This window comes from Tachysurus fulvidraco, chromosome 16, assembly GCF_022655615.1.
Source record: "Tachysurus fulvidraco isolate hzauxx_2018 chromosome 16, HZAU_PFXX_2.0, whole genome shotgun sequence".
Taxonomy (NCBI): domain Eukaryota; kingdom Metazoa; phylum Chordata; class Actinopteri; order Siluriformes; family Bagridae; genus Tachysurus; species Tachysurus fulvidraco.
This window is the reverse complement of record NC_062533.1, coordinates 2290316-2307555: the sequence shown is the minus strand read 5'-3', so window position 1 is coordinate 2307555 and position 17240 is coordinate 2290316. Positions and strand designations below refer to the sequence as shown.

The 17240-nt window shown below is 39.8% G+C and overlaps 2 protein-coding genes across 3 annotated transcripts in view; both read right to left on the bottom strand.

The window, feature by feature from the left end:
- Nucleotides 1-1735, bottom strand: part of enah (ENAH actin regulator) — a 97143-nt gene extending 95408 nt beyond the window's left edge. Inside the window, exon 1 of one of the 2 annotated variants that reach the window (XM_047801345.1) lies at nt 1377-1735. In XM_047801345.1, coding sequence (XP_047657301.1) covers nt 1377-1381 — 5 coding nt within the window. In that variant the 5' untranslated portion in view covers nt 1382-1735. The remainder of the gene's footprint in view (nt 1-1376) is intronic. The other variant, XM_047801346.1, reaches the window with a different exon arrangement.
- A 1257-nt stretch (nt 1736-2992) lies between these two features.
- ppil6 (peptidylprolyl isomerase (cyclophilin)-like 6) lies at nt 2993-9178 on the bottom strand. The gene is made up of 8 exons (XM_027154238.2): nt 9018-9178; nt 8786-8881; nt 8309-8497; nt 6361-6423; nt 6109-6256; nt 5967-6026; nt 5423-5558; nt 2993-3253 (listed from the first exon to the last, which is right to left on the bottom strand). The coding sequence occupies exons 1-8, from the start codon at nt 9093-9095 to the stop codon at nt 3142-3144; spliced, it is 882 nt and encodes a 293-aa protein (XP_027010039.2). The 5' UTR covers nt 9096-9178; the 3' UTR covers nt 2993-3141.
- Between the last annotated feature and the right edge of the window lie 8062 nt (nt 9179-17240).

Genomic DNA, 17240 nt, shown 5'->3' with positions numbered 1-17240 from the left:
TTTTCCTTCTTTTAAATCCCTTAATAATAATAATTTCCTTTGTGAACACAGATACTCAAAGAAGTGCAAGGAGGCTGAGGTACATTTCTATATAAGCATCACTTTTAAAACCTCATCATGAAATCTTATGCTTAACTAATAATGACTGTCAATCATATTTCATGAGCAAAAACAAAGCCCTAGCACCGAAACAGACTGGTTTTATGTTGCTAGTTGTAACTTTTGCGTGTGTGTGATGCAGGTTGAAGCTGTAGCTAAGAGCTTCTGAACCCCACCAGCACCAGCACCTCACACCGTCCCACCATCATCTCAGTGAAGATTCAGGAGCCAAAACACAACACTGAGGAGTTCTCACTTGTCTTACGGACTAACCAGGGATTTCTCCTCCCTAAGGATTATACTCTCTGGGAAATTTAGTAAAAAGTCAAGCAGTTATCTGTCCTTGTGTCTGAATCAACTCACAGAACAAATATGCAGGACAAATTTTCCCATTAAAGTCTAATAATATAAATAACAGGTCTGGTGTTAGAAAAACACCACTGGACCTACTGCATGCCCAGAACACACACACACACACACACACACACACACACACACACACACACATCTGTTCAGTTTCACACGGACTGTTAGAGAAGCTTTATTAAGAGCTTATTAGGAGACAAAGAAACTTTCTTTAACTCTTGCCTCAGGTCAGATTAGTCTTGTTGTGTAATGTTAACATTGTGCTTGTGTGTGTGTGTGTGTGTGTGTGTGTGTGTGTTTAGTTGTTTCCTTCCAGCCCATACACTGAATCAGGGTCACACCATTTGGCAACGACGACAAAAGGCTGTGATTAGGCAGTCAATCTTGTCCTGAATCTCTACTTATGTTATATTATATATCTCTCTCTCACACACACACACACACACACACACACACACACACACACACACCATATAAATTATTATATGATGTTGCACTGCACAATTACTAGCCTTTAGTTCCTCTGTACAACCCGAAACACACACACAGTTTCTGGCGCAACAAAGCGATACACAGCGGATTCACAAAGGCATTTTCTGCTACAACATAACGCCATGTTTCTCCTGGTGTAAAAGTGCTGCACTTTAATGATGAAGATGAAGTGAAACAGGTTGTCTGAGTGTGAAACGGTTACTGTAGCAACACGAGAAGCACGCGCGCACGAGCCGGCTGTGACGATGGAGCTGTGAACAAACGCGAGTGTCGACTGAGAGTCACATCATCTGTCTGTTAAACCGATTCACCGACTCGGTGTCGAAACCGTCAGCGCTGAATCGCAGGGTGTTTCAGAGACTCAGTAAACGCGTGCAGATGAAGAACAGTTCTGTGACTGACAGCCGCTTTCTCCTTACCTCATTATGCTGGTCTCCACACACGATCTTCACCCGGAGTCAAAGCGCTCGCGGTCGGAGCGATTCGGAGTCGTGTGAAGTTCGCACTCAACCGACCACAAAGCGGGCGGTAATCAATAGGACGCTGCAGGACGGAGCGCGACGCTAAAACTAATTCAAAATAAAAACAAAAACGGTAGTTCAGAATAAAACACACCGATCTACATGATATATCAGAACCGATCTGCGTGTAATGAGCGAGAGAACACGTAAGTGAGGTTTTCTGCTTTAATGTTAATGCTCAACGCGCCCAAACCGCGGCGGCGTGCCGCTGGAGTCCCCTCGCGCGGCTCCGACACTGACGCAAGCCTTTTTTCTGCTCTACGTAAAATACGTAAGAGACGCACAGACGCGATGGACACGCCCACATGCAAATGTGGGAATAAAAAAGGCGACGGGCTTTACAACAGGACAAGGAGAGTAATGACGGTGGTGTCATGACGCCACGGCGTGGGCAGCTTTTTAATAAGAAAAGTCTATTTACATGGAAATTAGTCTCTCTCTCTCTCTCTCTCTCTCTCTCTCTCTCTCTCTCTCTCTCTCTCTGTCTCTCTCTCACTCTCTGTGTGTCTCTCTCTCTCTCTCTCTCTCATTGTCTCTCTCTCTCTCACTCTGTGTCTCTCTCTCACTCTCATTCTCTCTCTCTCTCTCTCTCTCTCTCTCTCTCTCTCTCTCTCTCTCTCTCTCTCTCTCTCTCTCTCTCTCTCTCTCTCTCTCTCTCTCTCTCTCTGTCTCTCTCTCTCTCATCATTAACATAATCACATAACACTAAAGCCTCGATATACTGTATATATTTTAGTCATTTAACAAAAACTTAAAGTGGCACTGATACAAACAGTTTATTCAGGCCTTGAGAAGTTCTTATCACTAGATTAAACTGTACATTTACTTGTTCCTGGTGTCGTAACCTTGTCTTTTTTTTTTATCTCTGATTAAAAAGATCAGGTACACAAATAAGACTGTAATTACTATTTATTTTGTACACAATATGAACCTTTCTGTGTGCATAAGTTATGTATTAAAGGAACACAAGGTTTTTGGTACCACCTGATGAGGAATGGTACAATTTAGTTCCTTTTATTTCTGAGTGTATAAATAAATGATTAAAGCTTCCAACAGCTGGTGTCATTCTAATGAAATATGGCCCTGGCTTCTCTAATGTCTAATCTTCAATTTTTAGATTTAACTAGAAACCTTTTGGTTGTAATGCCTTCATACTTTTCTTCCATAAAGAGTTTAGCAGTAGCCAGTGTGTGTGTGTGTGTGTGTGTGTGTGTGTGTGTGTGTGTGTGTGTGTGTGTGTGTGTGTGTGTGTGTGTGTGTGTGTGTGTTCACCCAATGTTACTTCATATTCAAAGTGACCTTGACCCAGGATAAAGCATTTTAATGAAAGTAGTTGCAAATACTTTCTTACGTCTAATAATTAAATTACATTTATGGACATTTTGGGACGTCAAGAAATTCCTAAATTCTCTGTTTTATGGAAAAAAAACTCTTAGACCTCTTTATGTCTAACTCTCACAGATTTCTTGTGCATGCTTTATAGGATGTGCAAGTGCATACTAATGATACAGTTATAAAATAAGACTGTTTTTTTATTAAGACAGTATGTACATGTTATCTACAGGTTTATTATTAATGTGAAGGCTTTGAGGTAAGATCCTGGTATATGCACCACAGCTGACACAAGTGAAATTTTTCTTAAATCTTACACGATGACCATTAATCAAGGAACAAATAATCCACATGTGACTATCCTGCAGTCTTGTCTGGGCCTTTCGTTATAAGTGGGAACCTCTTCTAGCCTTCTGAGAACCTCTGAGCCTTCAACAACTTGCCTGTTGGAAAGAGTAAAACTCAATGTTAGGAAAAACACAGACTATTCCTGTCCTTTATAATGTAGTTTCCTGATTATAGTATTTCAGTTCCATGGTTTTTGAATCCTTTTACAGAATTCTTAAAAGTTCATTTATATTATGTCTCACACAGGGCCTACATTTATGTTTAATGGTGATGAATAGGGAGGCAAAGTATACACTTTATCTACTGATACATCACTAAGGTTATGTAAAGATAACTATAAAGAGTGCTTTGGTAATTCAGTAAAGGCTGATGTGAATGAAAATATAAATTTATATATATATATATAATATATATATATTTGTTTTTTATATATATGTTTTAATAACTACACTCATCCTGAACTGTGATTGTGACACACACCTATTTGAAGGTCACGTTTCTGTAATATAAAAAACGAACCCGATATAAATCATGTCAGAACCTTTTCCACCCTGCATACGTGGGCACACCCTTTAATAATTGGTGGTGTTGTTGTTGTGTTCAGAATGACATTCAGTGTCAATGAAAAAGTATTTATCATGCAGTTGTCATCAATGAAATGATTATGATGGTTAATTTCCTGTTTCTGTAAGATTTTCTTAACCTCTTTTTTGGTTTTATCTGACTGCTGAAGAGCTAGGAGAAAAGTTTACGATGCATACATAATATCTTACTTGTTAAAATGTATTGATCGGGAGAGGGGTGTAAATCATTAGATGTCGCATGGAACACTGTAAAGGTCATCATTAACAAACAGAGCACCACAAGACAAGAACTTAGCAAGGAGGCTGCCAAGTGACCTACAGCAAGGAGCTGCAGGAACATCTGAGACGTACTAATTATTCACTGTATGTGACACCGATCTCTCACATTAGGATGACTAGACATAAGCTCTTTCTCACTGAAAACATCCAAACTCACCTAAATCACTTCAAACCATGTGGCAAAATGTGTTACGGTCTGATGAGACCAATTCTAAACATTTGGTATAAAACACATCAACAAAACATCACCATATCTACAGTGCAGCATGGTTTTGGTGGCATCACGCTTTAGAGCTGCTTTTCTTCTGCTACAACTGAGGCTTTCATCAAGCTGGTGGAATCGTTATTAGCTACAAATACCAAATGATTTTAGTGTGAAAGCTTCAGGTATCTGCTAGAAAACTGAAAATAAACATTTCACCTTACAGCACAAGCCCAGATCATCACCTCTCCTCCACCACGCCTGACAGTTATGAGGTGTCTGTGCATGATAGACAAGTCATACCAGTCTTTTCCTCACTGGGATGAACATTTAATGTGCTTACAGTAGGCACATGATCACATGGTAACATAGTTCTTGTTTTTTTTCTTGATATCTCTAATCTTTAAATGACCGGGCTTGGACTGAATTTGTTGGCATGCCTAATACTGGAAGATTAGCAGTTTGTGAAGAATCTCACTGTAGAATGGTAACTTTAAAATTGTTTGGAGATGGTGTTATAACCCTGAATCCCTGTGCTCCAGATCACCAACTTCCAAAAGTCCTGCTCTTATAGTCACACTTCTTCATGATGAACTAATATTGTTTATTTCATTGACACCTGGCTGATATTCACTCTCCTAATGATTGCACTCTTGCATTTTCCTAAGCTGGAATTGGGAAAGAAAAAAAAAGCTCCACTGTGCTGAAATGTAATATGTGGCAATAATAAAGGCTTCTTCTTCTTCTTTTTTTAATGATGTGGAAGTAGAAATGATGCACCTATTTTCCTCGCTGGGAGGAATATCCACATATTAAAATCTGGTGTGATTTTTTTTGTTTTGTGGATCGTACCTGTGGTAATTGGGCCCTAAAAAAGATAAAATTATTGGAGGGTGTACTTTTTTCCTTATGATTGTGTCTGTGAATTCTAGTTTAGTCTCCACTGCTGTCCTGTCACTGGTATTTCCCAGAGTGTGCCCAGATATCCAGAGTTAATTCCCTTGATTTGCTTATAGATTTATATTCTCCTCTGTTTCATTGTGAAGTCTTGTCTGTGTTATCATGTGCTACTAAGCCTTGTTTTCCCTTTGCTCATGCACATTACTTAACTACAATGTACAGAAGCAAACGATAGAAAATGGAAAAAGTCCTAGATGTAACGACTGTCGATTCTAAAGCAGTATCGCTAAAGCACCTACCCGAAGGCCACATATTTTTTGTCCATCCACAGGGCTGGCTGCAGTGTGATGTAGAACTGAGAGCTGTTAGTGTGGGGACCTCGGTTAGCCATGCCCACGATGCCTCGCTTGTTGTGAGACACAGAGAAACTCTCATCTGCGAACAAGTCAACGGTTGCTGATTATATGCTCAGCCTTTAGAAATTTCACATACATTTCTAGAAAATGTTTTTTTCTTTAGCTCATTCTATTTGGATTTTTTTAAATCTTATTGGACCCTGTACTGTTGTTGTTGTATTAGAGAAATCCTGTCATAACCACCAATAGCAAAGCTAAAAGCTTTTCTATGATAATTAATGATGCTTTTATTTATTTTTAGTGCTAACACTATATTACAGGCTATAAAATGAGTGTATAATATTAAATCTTCTTATATACAAAATAATGCAGAAACCCAATCATAGCAAATTATTTACTTATTATCGTCTGTATATGAGTTATCATAGAAACAAGTATTTAGAAACAAGGCTTGTGGCTAAATGCTGCATAGATAATAATCCTTTACCTTCAAACGTTGGGCCATAGATGGACTCCCCACCATTGCCACTGCTTTGTACTGTAATATCTGTAATACAGGAGAAAAATATCAAATCTAATTGATTTTTGCTTATTTTGTTTTGCAGTGGAAGTACAAATGAGTAGATTACCTCCTCCCTGCACCCAGCCATTAGGTACAACTCTGTTGAATAAGGAGTCCTTATAACAAAGTGTGAGTCGGCTTTGAGAGCTACCTGCCTCTCCAGTACACAGGGCTTTAAAGTTTTCACATGTCTTTGGACAAAGATCTGAAAAAAGCTGAGGAAAATACAAACATCTGCAGATTGTTGAAATGTTTTAAAAAAATGGATCAAATTAACTGTAGAGTTCAGACAGACAGTGAACCCTTAAGTAGATCTTACCTCAAACAGCAATCGTCCAACTGCCTCTTCTCCAATCATCACATCCATATATACAAATATATGCTGTAAAGATAGATGCAAGCGTGACTACAGCGTACTAGAGTATTAAATATTTACATTTACGCCATTTGGCAGACGCCCTTTTCCAGAGTGACGTACATTCATCTCATTTTATACAATTGAGCACTTGAGGGTTAAGGGCCTTACTCAAGGGCCCAGCAGTGGCAGCTTGGAGGTCCAAGTATTCGAGCTCACAACCTTCCAATCAGTAGTCGAACACCTTAACCACTGAGCAACTACTTTCCTATATACAGCAAGATATTACACTACTGCCCTCTACTGTTTTAGTATATGTTGCTTGCACCTGGTGTGTGTCTACAGCATATTGTTGGCTGGCTGATTAAAGATACAATGACTAGGATTTTTTATTACACGTATTTAAAAAAAATAATAATAAATTAAAAAAAAAAACACTGACAATCCGGTAATAGTAGTAATTTACTCTCAGTGTAATTTACTCTCGGAGAGAGAGAGAGAGAGAGAGAGAGAGAGAGAGAGAGAGAGAGAGAGAGAGAGAGAGTGTGTGTAGAGTAAGACAGGGAGAAACAGAGAGAGAGAGAGGCTATATATCTCTCTCTCCCCTCTCTCCATCCCTCTCTCTGCTACTCTAGACCGAGAGCTCTCCTCCTCTCCTCTCGCAGCTCTCTCTCTCTCTCTCTCTCTCTCGCTGCTCGCTCCGTAGCTCTCTTTCTCCCTTCTCGCTCTCTCGCTCTCTCTCTATCTCTCTTCTCCCTCTCTCCTCTCCCTCTCTATCTCTCTTTCATCTCTCTCTCCTCTCTTTCTCCCTTCCACCCCTCTCCTCTCTCTTCTCTCTTCTCTTTCTCTCCCTCTCTTCCCTCCCTCCATTTCTCTCTCTCTTCTCTCTCCTTTCTCCCTTGACTTCTTGCTCTCTCTCTCTCTATCTCTCTCTCCTCTGCTCCATCCTCTCCCCCCTCCTCTCTCTTTCTCTCTCTCTCTCTCTCTCTCCTCTCTCTCCACTCTCCTGCTGCTCTCTCTCTCTTTCTCTCTTCTCTCTCCTCTCCGCGCGCGCGTGGCCCCCCGCCGGCCGCCTGCGCCGGCCCTCTCCTCCTCTCCGCCGGAATTGGTTTTGGAGCTGATGCTGTAAGTTTTTCCTTGCAGATAAACTTAGCCAGTTATTTGTTCTCTAATCCAATAGGAAGCTAGTGAATGATAGTCACCCTATTTATCCTTGTTCATTGGTTTATTTCTGCTGTCTAGTACTTGTTTTAGTATCTAATAAAGTGCAGACAGTGTCTATTTGATAAAGCGAACCGTTTCTATAGTTTCTAGGTAACTGTTGGCTAGGTAAAAAAAGCAATACATAAATAAATAAATAAACAAATAAAACAAAAGGGGGGACTACAAATTCTTAAAGTCCTGAAGGTCTACTTTCATCTGATGAACACTCCACATCCACAATAAGCACAATCCTTTCAGATAACTTACCACATAATATAAAGCATATTGTTCTCAGTGGGCAACCATTTTAGTAGCCTTCTTATGTTGTCTTTTTGTACAAACACTATATGAGTATTGAACCTCTCATTTCAAAACCAGGGACATTCCCAGCATTCGGCAGACATTTACATTCCCGGCAGATGCCCTTATATCCAGAGCAACTTACATTATCTCACTTTTATACAATCGAGCTATTTAGGGTTAAGGGTGTTCTCCTTTTGTTGCTCTAATAACCTTCCCTCTTCTAAGAAGGCTCTTTAGAGTTTAGAAAAGTACCTGTAGGGATTTTCCTGTACAAGAGCACAACATGTCATGCACAAGTCTCTGTCTCAGGTCACGCCAGGACTTCTACACTGCTCAACAGCACACAGATGTTCTAGACAGGCGATATGTTCACGTGTCCAGTGTTTGACTAACACCAGATATTTACCCCTGTGCTGAGCAGGTGTTTGGTGTAACACTCCTGCGCGAGCGCCGTGTAAAGCGCTTGTGGACTGTAGAAGGTGAAGGTCCACTGTGTCTCGGCCCAACTGCACAGCTGCTTCTCATCACCCAGTAAACTGTGGTTCAGGAAGCATAAGACGTTACCGCAGTACTGCCACATCTCCCCTCTGAGCTCCTGTCACGACAAGACGACGTTTTAATCACGTTTTAAAAACTAACCTTAAATAAATAAGTAGAACATTTACAGCATTTAGCAGACACTCTTATCCAGAGTGACTTACTTTTTTTTCCCTTTCAGTTTATATACCTGAGCGATTGAGGGTTAAGGGCCTTGCTCAGGGGCCATGTAGTGGCAACTTGGTAGACCTGGGATTCGACCCAATGACCTTCCGAGCAGAGTGTCAAACACCTGAACCACTGAGCTACCAGATCCCACAAGGATAACACGATGATCGGATCTTACCTTTCTTTTATTGGTTATATAGTCATGCCAGTCACATTCAAGCAAAGGGCGAATGGTAGGGTCAGCAAACGAAGCTGGGAATTTGTGTTTCAGTCCCTGTGTTAAAATGAGACATTTTATTTTACTACACAAAAGAGCATCAAAACAAACAAACAAACAAACAAACAAATAAATAAACACTTTTTTGTCATTTACGCACATAAAATAGATATAAATAGTCGAAAGAATTTACCTCAGCGACACTTTTAGCCGCATGAAAATTTTGTGTTTTTAACAAACCAACAATTTCCAACTTTATTTCAAATGTCATGTTGAACTGTTGTCCGAATGAACCGGCTAGTAAACGAGACGGTGTTTCTATGGTAACCTCACACACCGGCGCGATAAGATGACGTAAGATTCTCGTTCGGTGGCGCGTGGGAGCGGCGTGTGTACACAAAACAATTATGAAGTAAAAGTTGTTTAATGTGTCGCAAGTGGTCTGTTTTTTATAATAAAAATGAAGGGTTTCATTTGGCTTGAAAAAAAGCTTTTTATTTACGCTACAGCTAGAAAAATTTAAGTTTAGTAAAGTCTAGTTTCTAACACCCCCCCCCCCACACACACACACACACACACACAACAATGGGAGTGTTTCTGTGTTTGGTAAGGATCACTGAACACAATTTAACCAAATACAAAGTATTTATTCATTTTCCATTTATTAATTTGTGTGTGTGTGTGTGTGTGTGTGTGTGTGTGTGTGTGTGTGTGTGTGTGTGTGAGAGAGAGAGAGATTATGACTGGTGTTGCTTATTGTAAGTGTTTGTTGCCTTTTGGACTCCTTTATCATTTGTAATGTTGCTCCCATTTAAAACAATGTCCCATCCAGAGACAAGCTGTTTCGTGTTGAGGTTTTGTTCAAACCGACCATTGAAAATACCCTCTCGGCATCAGCATTAGAATGTCGAAGCATTAAAACCAAAGCTGCTTGTTCTGAGCAGGTGTTCTCAGTAAACCCGGGCCCCCTGGCACCGGCTAAGGGCCCCCAGTTTGAGAAGCACTGGCCTAGACTACTTGTTCTCAGCAGGTGTTGTCAGTGAACAGGCTGTAAAACTGTTGGCTAAGTTACAGACACTCATAAAAAACTCCTGCTGATGATCTGGGAAACGTCTCTAACAGCAGCCACAATGTCATTGTTTGTGTTAAACACGTTGTGAATGAGTTGTAACATTAAACAGGAGATCATGACTTACTCTGTGCTCAAAGTGATGCTCGCAGCTCCAGGGCTTTTCTCTGTGGGGGAACGAGGACGATGATGAACAGTTCCAGGACCTGCTTTTTTTTCATTGGTTGTTGTGTTAAATCTTACCCAGATACAATAGTGCTGTTTTCCGATTGGCTGTTGTGTAGCCTCTTGTTTTTGTTTGGCTGATAAGTGTCAGGCTCGACTAAGAACTCCAGGGAAGTTTGATAGTTTACATGCATCACATTATTGTGCGGTGTGATAATCACTCATAATGCACGCTAAGTGGTGGTAACGTAGGAGAACTTATCTGCCATGTAACGAGAGCCATGATAGATGATATGGTTTCTCTGCCTTCTTGTTATAGTTTTGTTAATTATTTCTGTATTTGTGATGCTTATTAAGAGCTAAACCCCTCATGTATGAGAGAAGCGAGTTGCCTGTACACCTGCCATTAAACCTGTGAATTGCAGACTCTTCGTCTTCGAGCTCTTTCATTTCCTGGAAAGTTATCTGTGTCAAAACGTTACAATTGGAGCCCGAACAGCTTAAAGCTGGATCCGTCATCTACGTGGAATTTGCATTGATTACAACAAAGAAAGTATGTGAATTTGAGGAGAACCGTCAGTGTTTATACAGCAGCGCTGACTGAGACTGGTGTGACTAGCTTGCTAACGCTGTGTGGCACGTGTGCGAGGGCCACATTCATTAGTGTGAGTGGATTATTCAACCTGTTTTTTTTCTTTCTTCTTTGTTCTTTGCTAGAAGAAAAGGATGACAGATTATGTTGAAACCTTTGAAACTTTGTTCTTCATTGGAGATTTTGTTGTTGATTGTACACTAACGGTTGCGTTTTTTTACTGTGAAAGTCCAGTTGGAGCAGAGAATTATTTAGGTATTTTTTTTAGGAGCAAATCAACTGCTAACTTTTCCCAGACTTTCTCAAATGCGGACATTTTGCTCATAAACTCTTTGGGATACTTAGAGTTAAGTCTGACTCACGCACACAAACATGCCTTTTTTTTCACAAGCTGTCATTTGTGGTGGCTTTCTGTGCATTCGTACTGGATTTTGAACATAATGAGGAAACAATCCACTTGTCAAGACATTTTTTTTTGGTTCAGAAATGAACTTCTTCATGTTCCTCAAGGTTAATTCCTTACTTTTGGACACATTTGTAAGATTTAATGACTCTATGAACATTTTATTCAATTTAAAACAATGTCTTCTTTTGACTTGGGTCTATTCAGGATAACCTAAGCTTGCATAATAAGATACTGTGAAAAGGTGCGGTTTTAATACCACTACAAATTTAAAGTTTGGGTTCGTTGTAAGATTATTGGATTTTGTTGAAGATTTTATTTATGGTGTGTGCAGTCTATTAACAGTTTATACATTTCTGGTGTACATTAAGAATTTTTGTTGTTACTATACTACTGTTTGTATATACACATTTATGTAATGGCTTCCTACCCTGACGTTGAGGCAGATTTGACTTACTCGTTGTCAGATTCTGTCCCCAGACAGGGAACGTGGTGTCCTGCTGGAAGCCCAGAGGCTCAGGTTGAAATTCTGCAAGCTGAGGTATCGGTGTCCATCAGTACCTCAGTGATTCTCTCGAGTTGCAGCGAAGCATCCTAAGATGCTTTGGACCCCCTTGTAACAACGCCTCTAGAGCGTCACATACTCTACTACCTCTTTTGGCTAGCTCAACGCCATAATGCTATGTTCCTCCAAACCAGGGTCCGTCATGAGGTATGATCACTGATGATGTTCTATTCAGCAACGTGACCTGCTCACCATAATCCAATTCAAGATGATGTTTCTTGATGTGCCATGGATCTTCTGAAAGGAAGACTAACTTCAGCACCTGTGCTAAGTTCCCCTGACTTTACTCTCCCTTTATTTATTCATGCCGATGCCTGTGACACAGGCCTTGGAGCTGTGTTGATGCAAAGAGATCAGCATGACAGAGATGTAGCTGTGGATTTTGCTAGTCGGGCCTTGCATAAATAAGAGAAACCTTTATCCATGCCTGAAAAAGAGTCTCTGGCCATCATCTGGGCCCTTTAACTTTTTAGGCCTTATGTTGAGGGTCTCCATATAACAATCTTTACTGATCATGGTGGGCTTAAGTGGTTGATGTCCCATCCCAACCCCACCTTGCTCGGTGGTCCCTCCATCTCCAGGACTTTAATTTTGATATTGTCCACAAGCCCGGATCTGGAAACAAAGTGCCTGAAGCACTATCAAGGAATCCCCTAAAGGATGTCACATCTCCAATGGACCTCCTCCCTGACTATGCTTTGATTAGTGGCCTTAATCTCCATACACTATCTTCAGTGACTTTCACAGATTGAGCTCGTGTCAGAAAATTGCATCTTGATGACCTGATCACAAGTGATCTCCTCCATAAAATTGAGGCTGCACTCCAAGAGGACATTGACATGGTTGATTGCTCTCAATATTCCATTCAGGATGGCCTGTTGTAGTTTAATGATCCCAAACTAACTTGCAGCATCCACACTCTGAAACCTTTAAATATGTATGCACCTGAAGCTCTCAGGGGTACTTTAATGAGATACTACCACAATCACCCAACTGCGGGTCACCTCGGGATAACCAAGACCTTGGCTTGGCTAAAGCTTAGGGTTTTGGGTTTTTTTTTGGCATAAATGTACGTCTGAGGTGAAGAAATCTGTAACCTCCTGCACAGGAGATGGGATGGAATGGCGCCTGACGTCTCCTACTCTGAGCGCTTATAGTCATCGTTGCGGGAAGTATATGACCACGCAAGGGCAGGTATGGAAGTCCAGTCATGACAGACAGAAGGTTCACTATGACAACAGACACCGGTCTTTCTTATAGCATTGGTGACCGTGTCAGATTGAAAACCTACCCTAAATCAGATGCTCTGACTAATTTTTCAGCTAAACTTGCACCTCTGTATTCTGGTCTATACCGTTTCACTCAAGTGTTATCTGGTGTGAACTATAGACTTGTGAAGTTGGACACTAGAGTGGATCCTGGAGTTTTTTTGTGGTGAATATGCAGCTTTTCCACACTCAGGACCCGGACAGTGCCTGTACACAACGTGAGCCTAGGGTCGAGACTGAATCATCCTATGAAATGCTAGCAGACATTTAGCTGGGGCCACGGATGAGGGGGGACCAACCCCAAGATCTATGCATTTCTCGGCCTAACGAGACTGTCTTTGCCGGTGACGATTTTGCTGGCAATGCTCATGACATGACCAGAGATCACAGGAGAAGTACTAACATTTCTGACATTGACATTGACAAATCTACACATTTTGCACAACTCACATGCTGATCTGCAGGGCCATTGCTACAATCTCAGACCTAGACTGGCCCCTAGAATCACCACAGGGTGGTTAGACAAAAAATGGACTAACGAGTTTCGAACAAAAAAACTAGACCTTAGGTAATTTTGGGTTTAATGTTCTGAGAGTTTATTGTTAAAATGTTCCTAATAAGTTGATCACTTCTGGAAAAAAGAATAAGATCTACAGTGTATGGTCTTTGTTAGAGAGTTTTCATGTGTTATCTAACATTAGAACAAAAACATAATGTTGGCTTACATTATCTATGTGATATATCTTTGAAGAGTATACCGTGTAATGTGTAGCTTGTACTGACATGTATGTCAACTATTATTGTCTGTGGAGCATATTCTACGTTGATGGACCTGTAACAGGACTTCCAAGTTTCCATGTTTGGGGCTGGTTTTCTATGTTGTCCTTATGTTGTGTACGGCTGGGGACAGCTTTTTTCTTTCCGGCAGGGAATCTGTAACAGCCAAAACTATGTTTTACATGCATCACATTATTGTGCGGTGTGAAGAGACTGATAATCACTCATAATGCACGCTAAGTGGTGGTAACGTAGGAGAACTTAGCAGCCGTGTAACGAGAGCTATGGTAGATGATATGGTTGCTCTGCCTTCTTGTGATGCTTATTAAGAGCTAAACCCCTTGTGTATGAGAGAAGTGAGTTGCCTGTACACCTGCCATTAAACTGTTCACCCTCAAGCTCTTTCATTTCCTGGAAATAGCGAATTCTGGGTCGAAGGGTTACAAACTGTAGAACTATATACTATTGAATCAAACAGAGATGATGTTGAAAGAAACTTTAGTATTAGCAACCAAGTCATTTTGTTTATCAACGTTAGTGAATTAGGTTCTATAGTATCCAAGTGAAGTAATGCCTTCAATAATAAATGAGACTTTGGAATAAGCTGCCTTAAGTAAGTGATTAAAACCTAGGCTGTCCAAAAGAGACCACCCACAGCCATCTTAAAGGTATCTGCGTGGAACCATACAGAGCAATCCCCCAAAAAAGATATGTGTATAATGGCTCAGGCAGGTTTTGGGGGCAGGAATAATTAGCTTGTTTAGCTTGAAAGAGAGATGAGTAAAAAAGGAGTGTGAGCAGATTATTAGGGATGTTTCTGTTCTATAGATTTTACTATAAGATGAAGTATATTGAGTGAAAATTGGAAGCAGGACTGTATAAAATGAAGAGCCAGAAGGCAACACAGGCTTGAGGATACACTGAATAATTAAGTAGCATGTCAGCTTCAACAAACATGACGCTGCCTACAAAACCCCTTAAAAGGGGATTTTCACACAGCTGAAATCCCACTTGCTCAAAATGAAAGTCATTCTGTCTCACATGTCTACTATTGAAAAAATATAAATTAACAGAAAATCTGAACCAAATTAAGGTTAATGAAGAAAATGGCTTCATATTGAGGAAAAAATAGATCTACAGTTTCGAGGTGATTATGGATTATGATTATGGATTCTAAGCACACCACACAGAAAAACTGCTAAATTTAATCATTCATTTTCAGGTGTCTCAGTCTCTTTTGGCCAGAAATCTCTCAAACCCTCACAGTAGGCAATGCACACCCATCCTCCTAAACCTTTATTTAATTTAATTTAATTTAATTTGTTTGTTTGTTTATTTATTATATTCGTTCATTCATTCATTTTCTACCGCTTATCCGAACTTCTCGGGTCACGGGGAGCCTGTGCCTATCTCAGGCGTCATCGGGCATCGAGGCAGGATACACCCTGGACGGAGTGCCAACCCATCACAGGGCACACACACACACTCTCATTCACTCACACACACACACACTACGGACAATTTTCCAGAGATGCCAATCAACCTACCATGCATGTCTTTGGACCGGGGGAGGAAACCGGAGTACCCGGAGGAAACCCCCGAGGCACGGGGAGAACATGCAAACTCCACACACACACACAAGGTGGAGGCGGGAATCGAACCCCCGACCCTGGAGGTGTGAGGCGGACGTGCTAACCACTAAGCCACCGTGCCCCCCTATTTATTATATTTTATTTTTTATTTTATTTATCTATTTATTTTAGACTGCTTTAATTGTTTTCATATATAATAATTCTTAATATAATAGTTAATATAACTGGGTTTCAGAAAATATTACAAAGGTTTTGTTAGTTTAATTAATAGTATACAAACTGTTTACACTTGACAGCGTACTCCATATAGAAAAGTGCAGTAGCTCTAATGAGTACGCTGTCAAGTGTAAACAGTTTGTACAACAATTACAACAATTAGTACAACAATTTTTTGCTAATTAATCTTCTTATGCATAAATTAAACACACAGTCAGAGGCCATTAGGACATGAACATTTTGGATTGAGTTACTGTATAAGAAAGCTTACTTCTAGCTGCTTGTGATTTGGTGGTAATAATTATCTATCTATCTATCTATCTATCTATCTATCTATCTATCTATCTATCTATCTATCTATCTATCTATCTATCTATCTATCTATCTATCTATCTATCTATCTATCTATCTATCTATCTATCTATCTATCTATCTATCTATCTATCTATCTATCTCGAAACAGGAAGAAGCTACAGTTTATATTTAATTTCTGTTTAATTCCTTTACACATTCTTCAAATGTATTAAGCTGGTGTTCATCTGCATTTGCTAATCTTGCTTAACACCTGACATTACCTTAGTATAACACAGAGAAGTCACCGTTTACATCTGTAACCTGATAAGGATCAGTCAATATGACCGTAAAGATGGGGAACACAAAAAGGACACGCAGCTCTGATATAGAGCCATTAGGACTCTAACTAACTTCATTAGTAAAACCTAATTTGCTTTTTTAATATGAAGGGTGTACTTAATTTTGTCCCAGCTGGTTTCCAAGCGTTGGTTTACTTTAGATATTCCCTTGCAGGTGTCACATCTGGCTTGCGAATTAGGGATCAATTTGAATATGAGTTATAATTTACATTCCTAATTTATATATTTATTGTAAAGCTGATTTATAACAATTGTTAAAAGTGCTATACAATAAATCTCTATATGAAGTGAACATTAGAACCACCTGTTGGATACCGTGTCAGTCCCCGTTGTGTCAGCACAACAACTCGAGCCCATTGAGGCATGACTTCCACTAGACCTCTGCAGGTGTGTGTGCTGTATCTCAATTCAATACAATTCCATTCAGTTTTATTTGTAAAGCACTTTGCAAAAGCAGCTTTACAGGAATACAAAAGTCTGATTAAAAATTACAAATTCATTTATTATCTATCCCTAATGAGCAACAGTGGTGAGGAATAATTTACTTTCTACAAGTGTGTATGGTCAAGTGGAATTGTGTAAGCAGGAGCTTTTAAGCAATCAGTTGATGAATTCATTATAGGTTTAAAATATAAAATTGAAAACTAAAGTCAACTTTTTATTAAAAGTCATCAAATGAAACCATATTTCAGATACGTAATTAGCCAGAATTAGCCACACCTATACAGTTGCACATTACCAATTAAATATGTAGTGTTGTTTAAATCTAGACAACGAGATGAAAATTTACCATCGCAAGTTTTTTTTGTGTTGCAAACACTGATGTATAAACACTGATGGATAATAAAATGCCTCAGCAATCTAGTACACTAGAGGCACACAATCAACAGGTTGACAAGCACTCTTGTATGATATGTAAGAACATAGAGAATTAAATTTATCTTCAGACCTGTGTGTTTTACATAAAGCTTCATTATAATTAACTGTTCTCCTTCTTTGACAGTTAGATGTTTTACACACCACATTTCAGTACCTCATCAAACTGATGCTATTATATGTATATGTTTATTTGAACCATCTCCGTTTACAATTTCTCTACTTTTGCACAATATACTG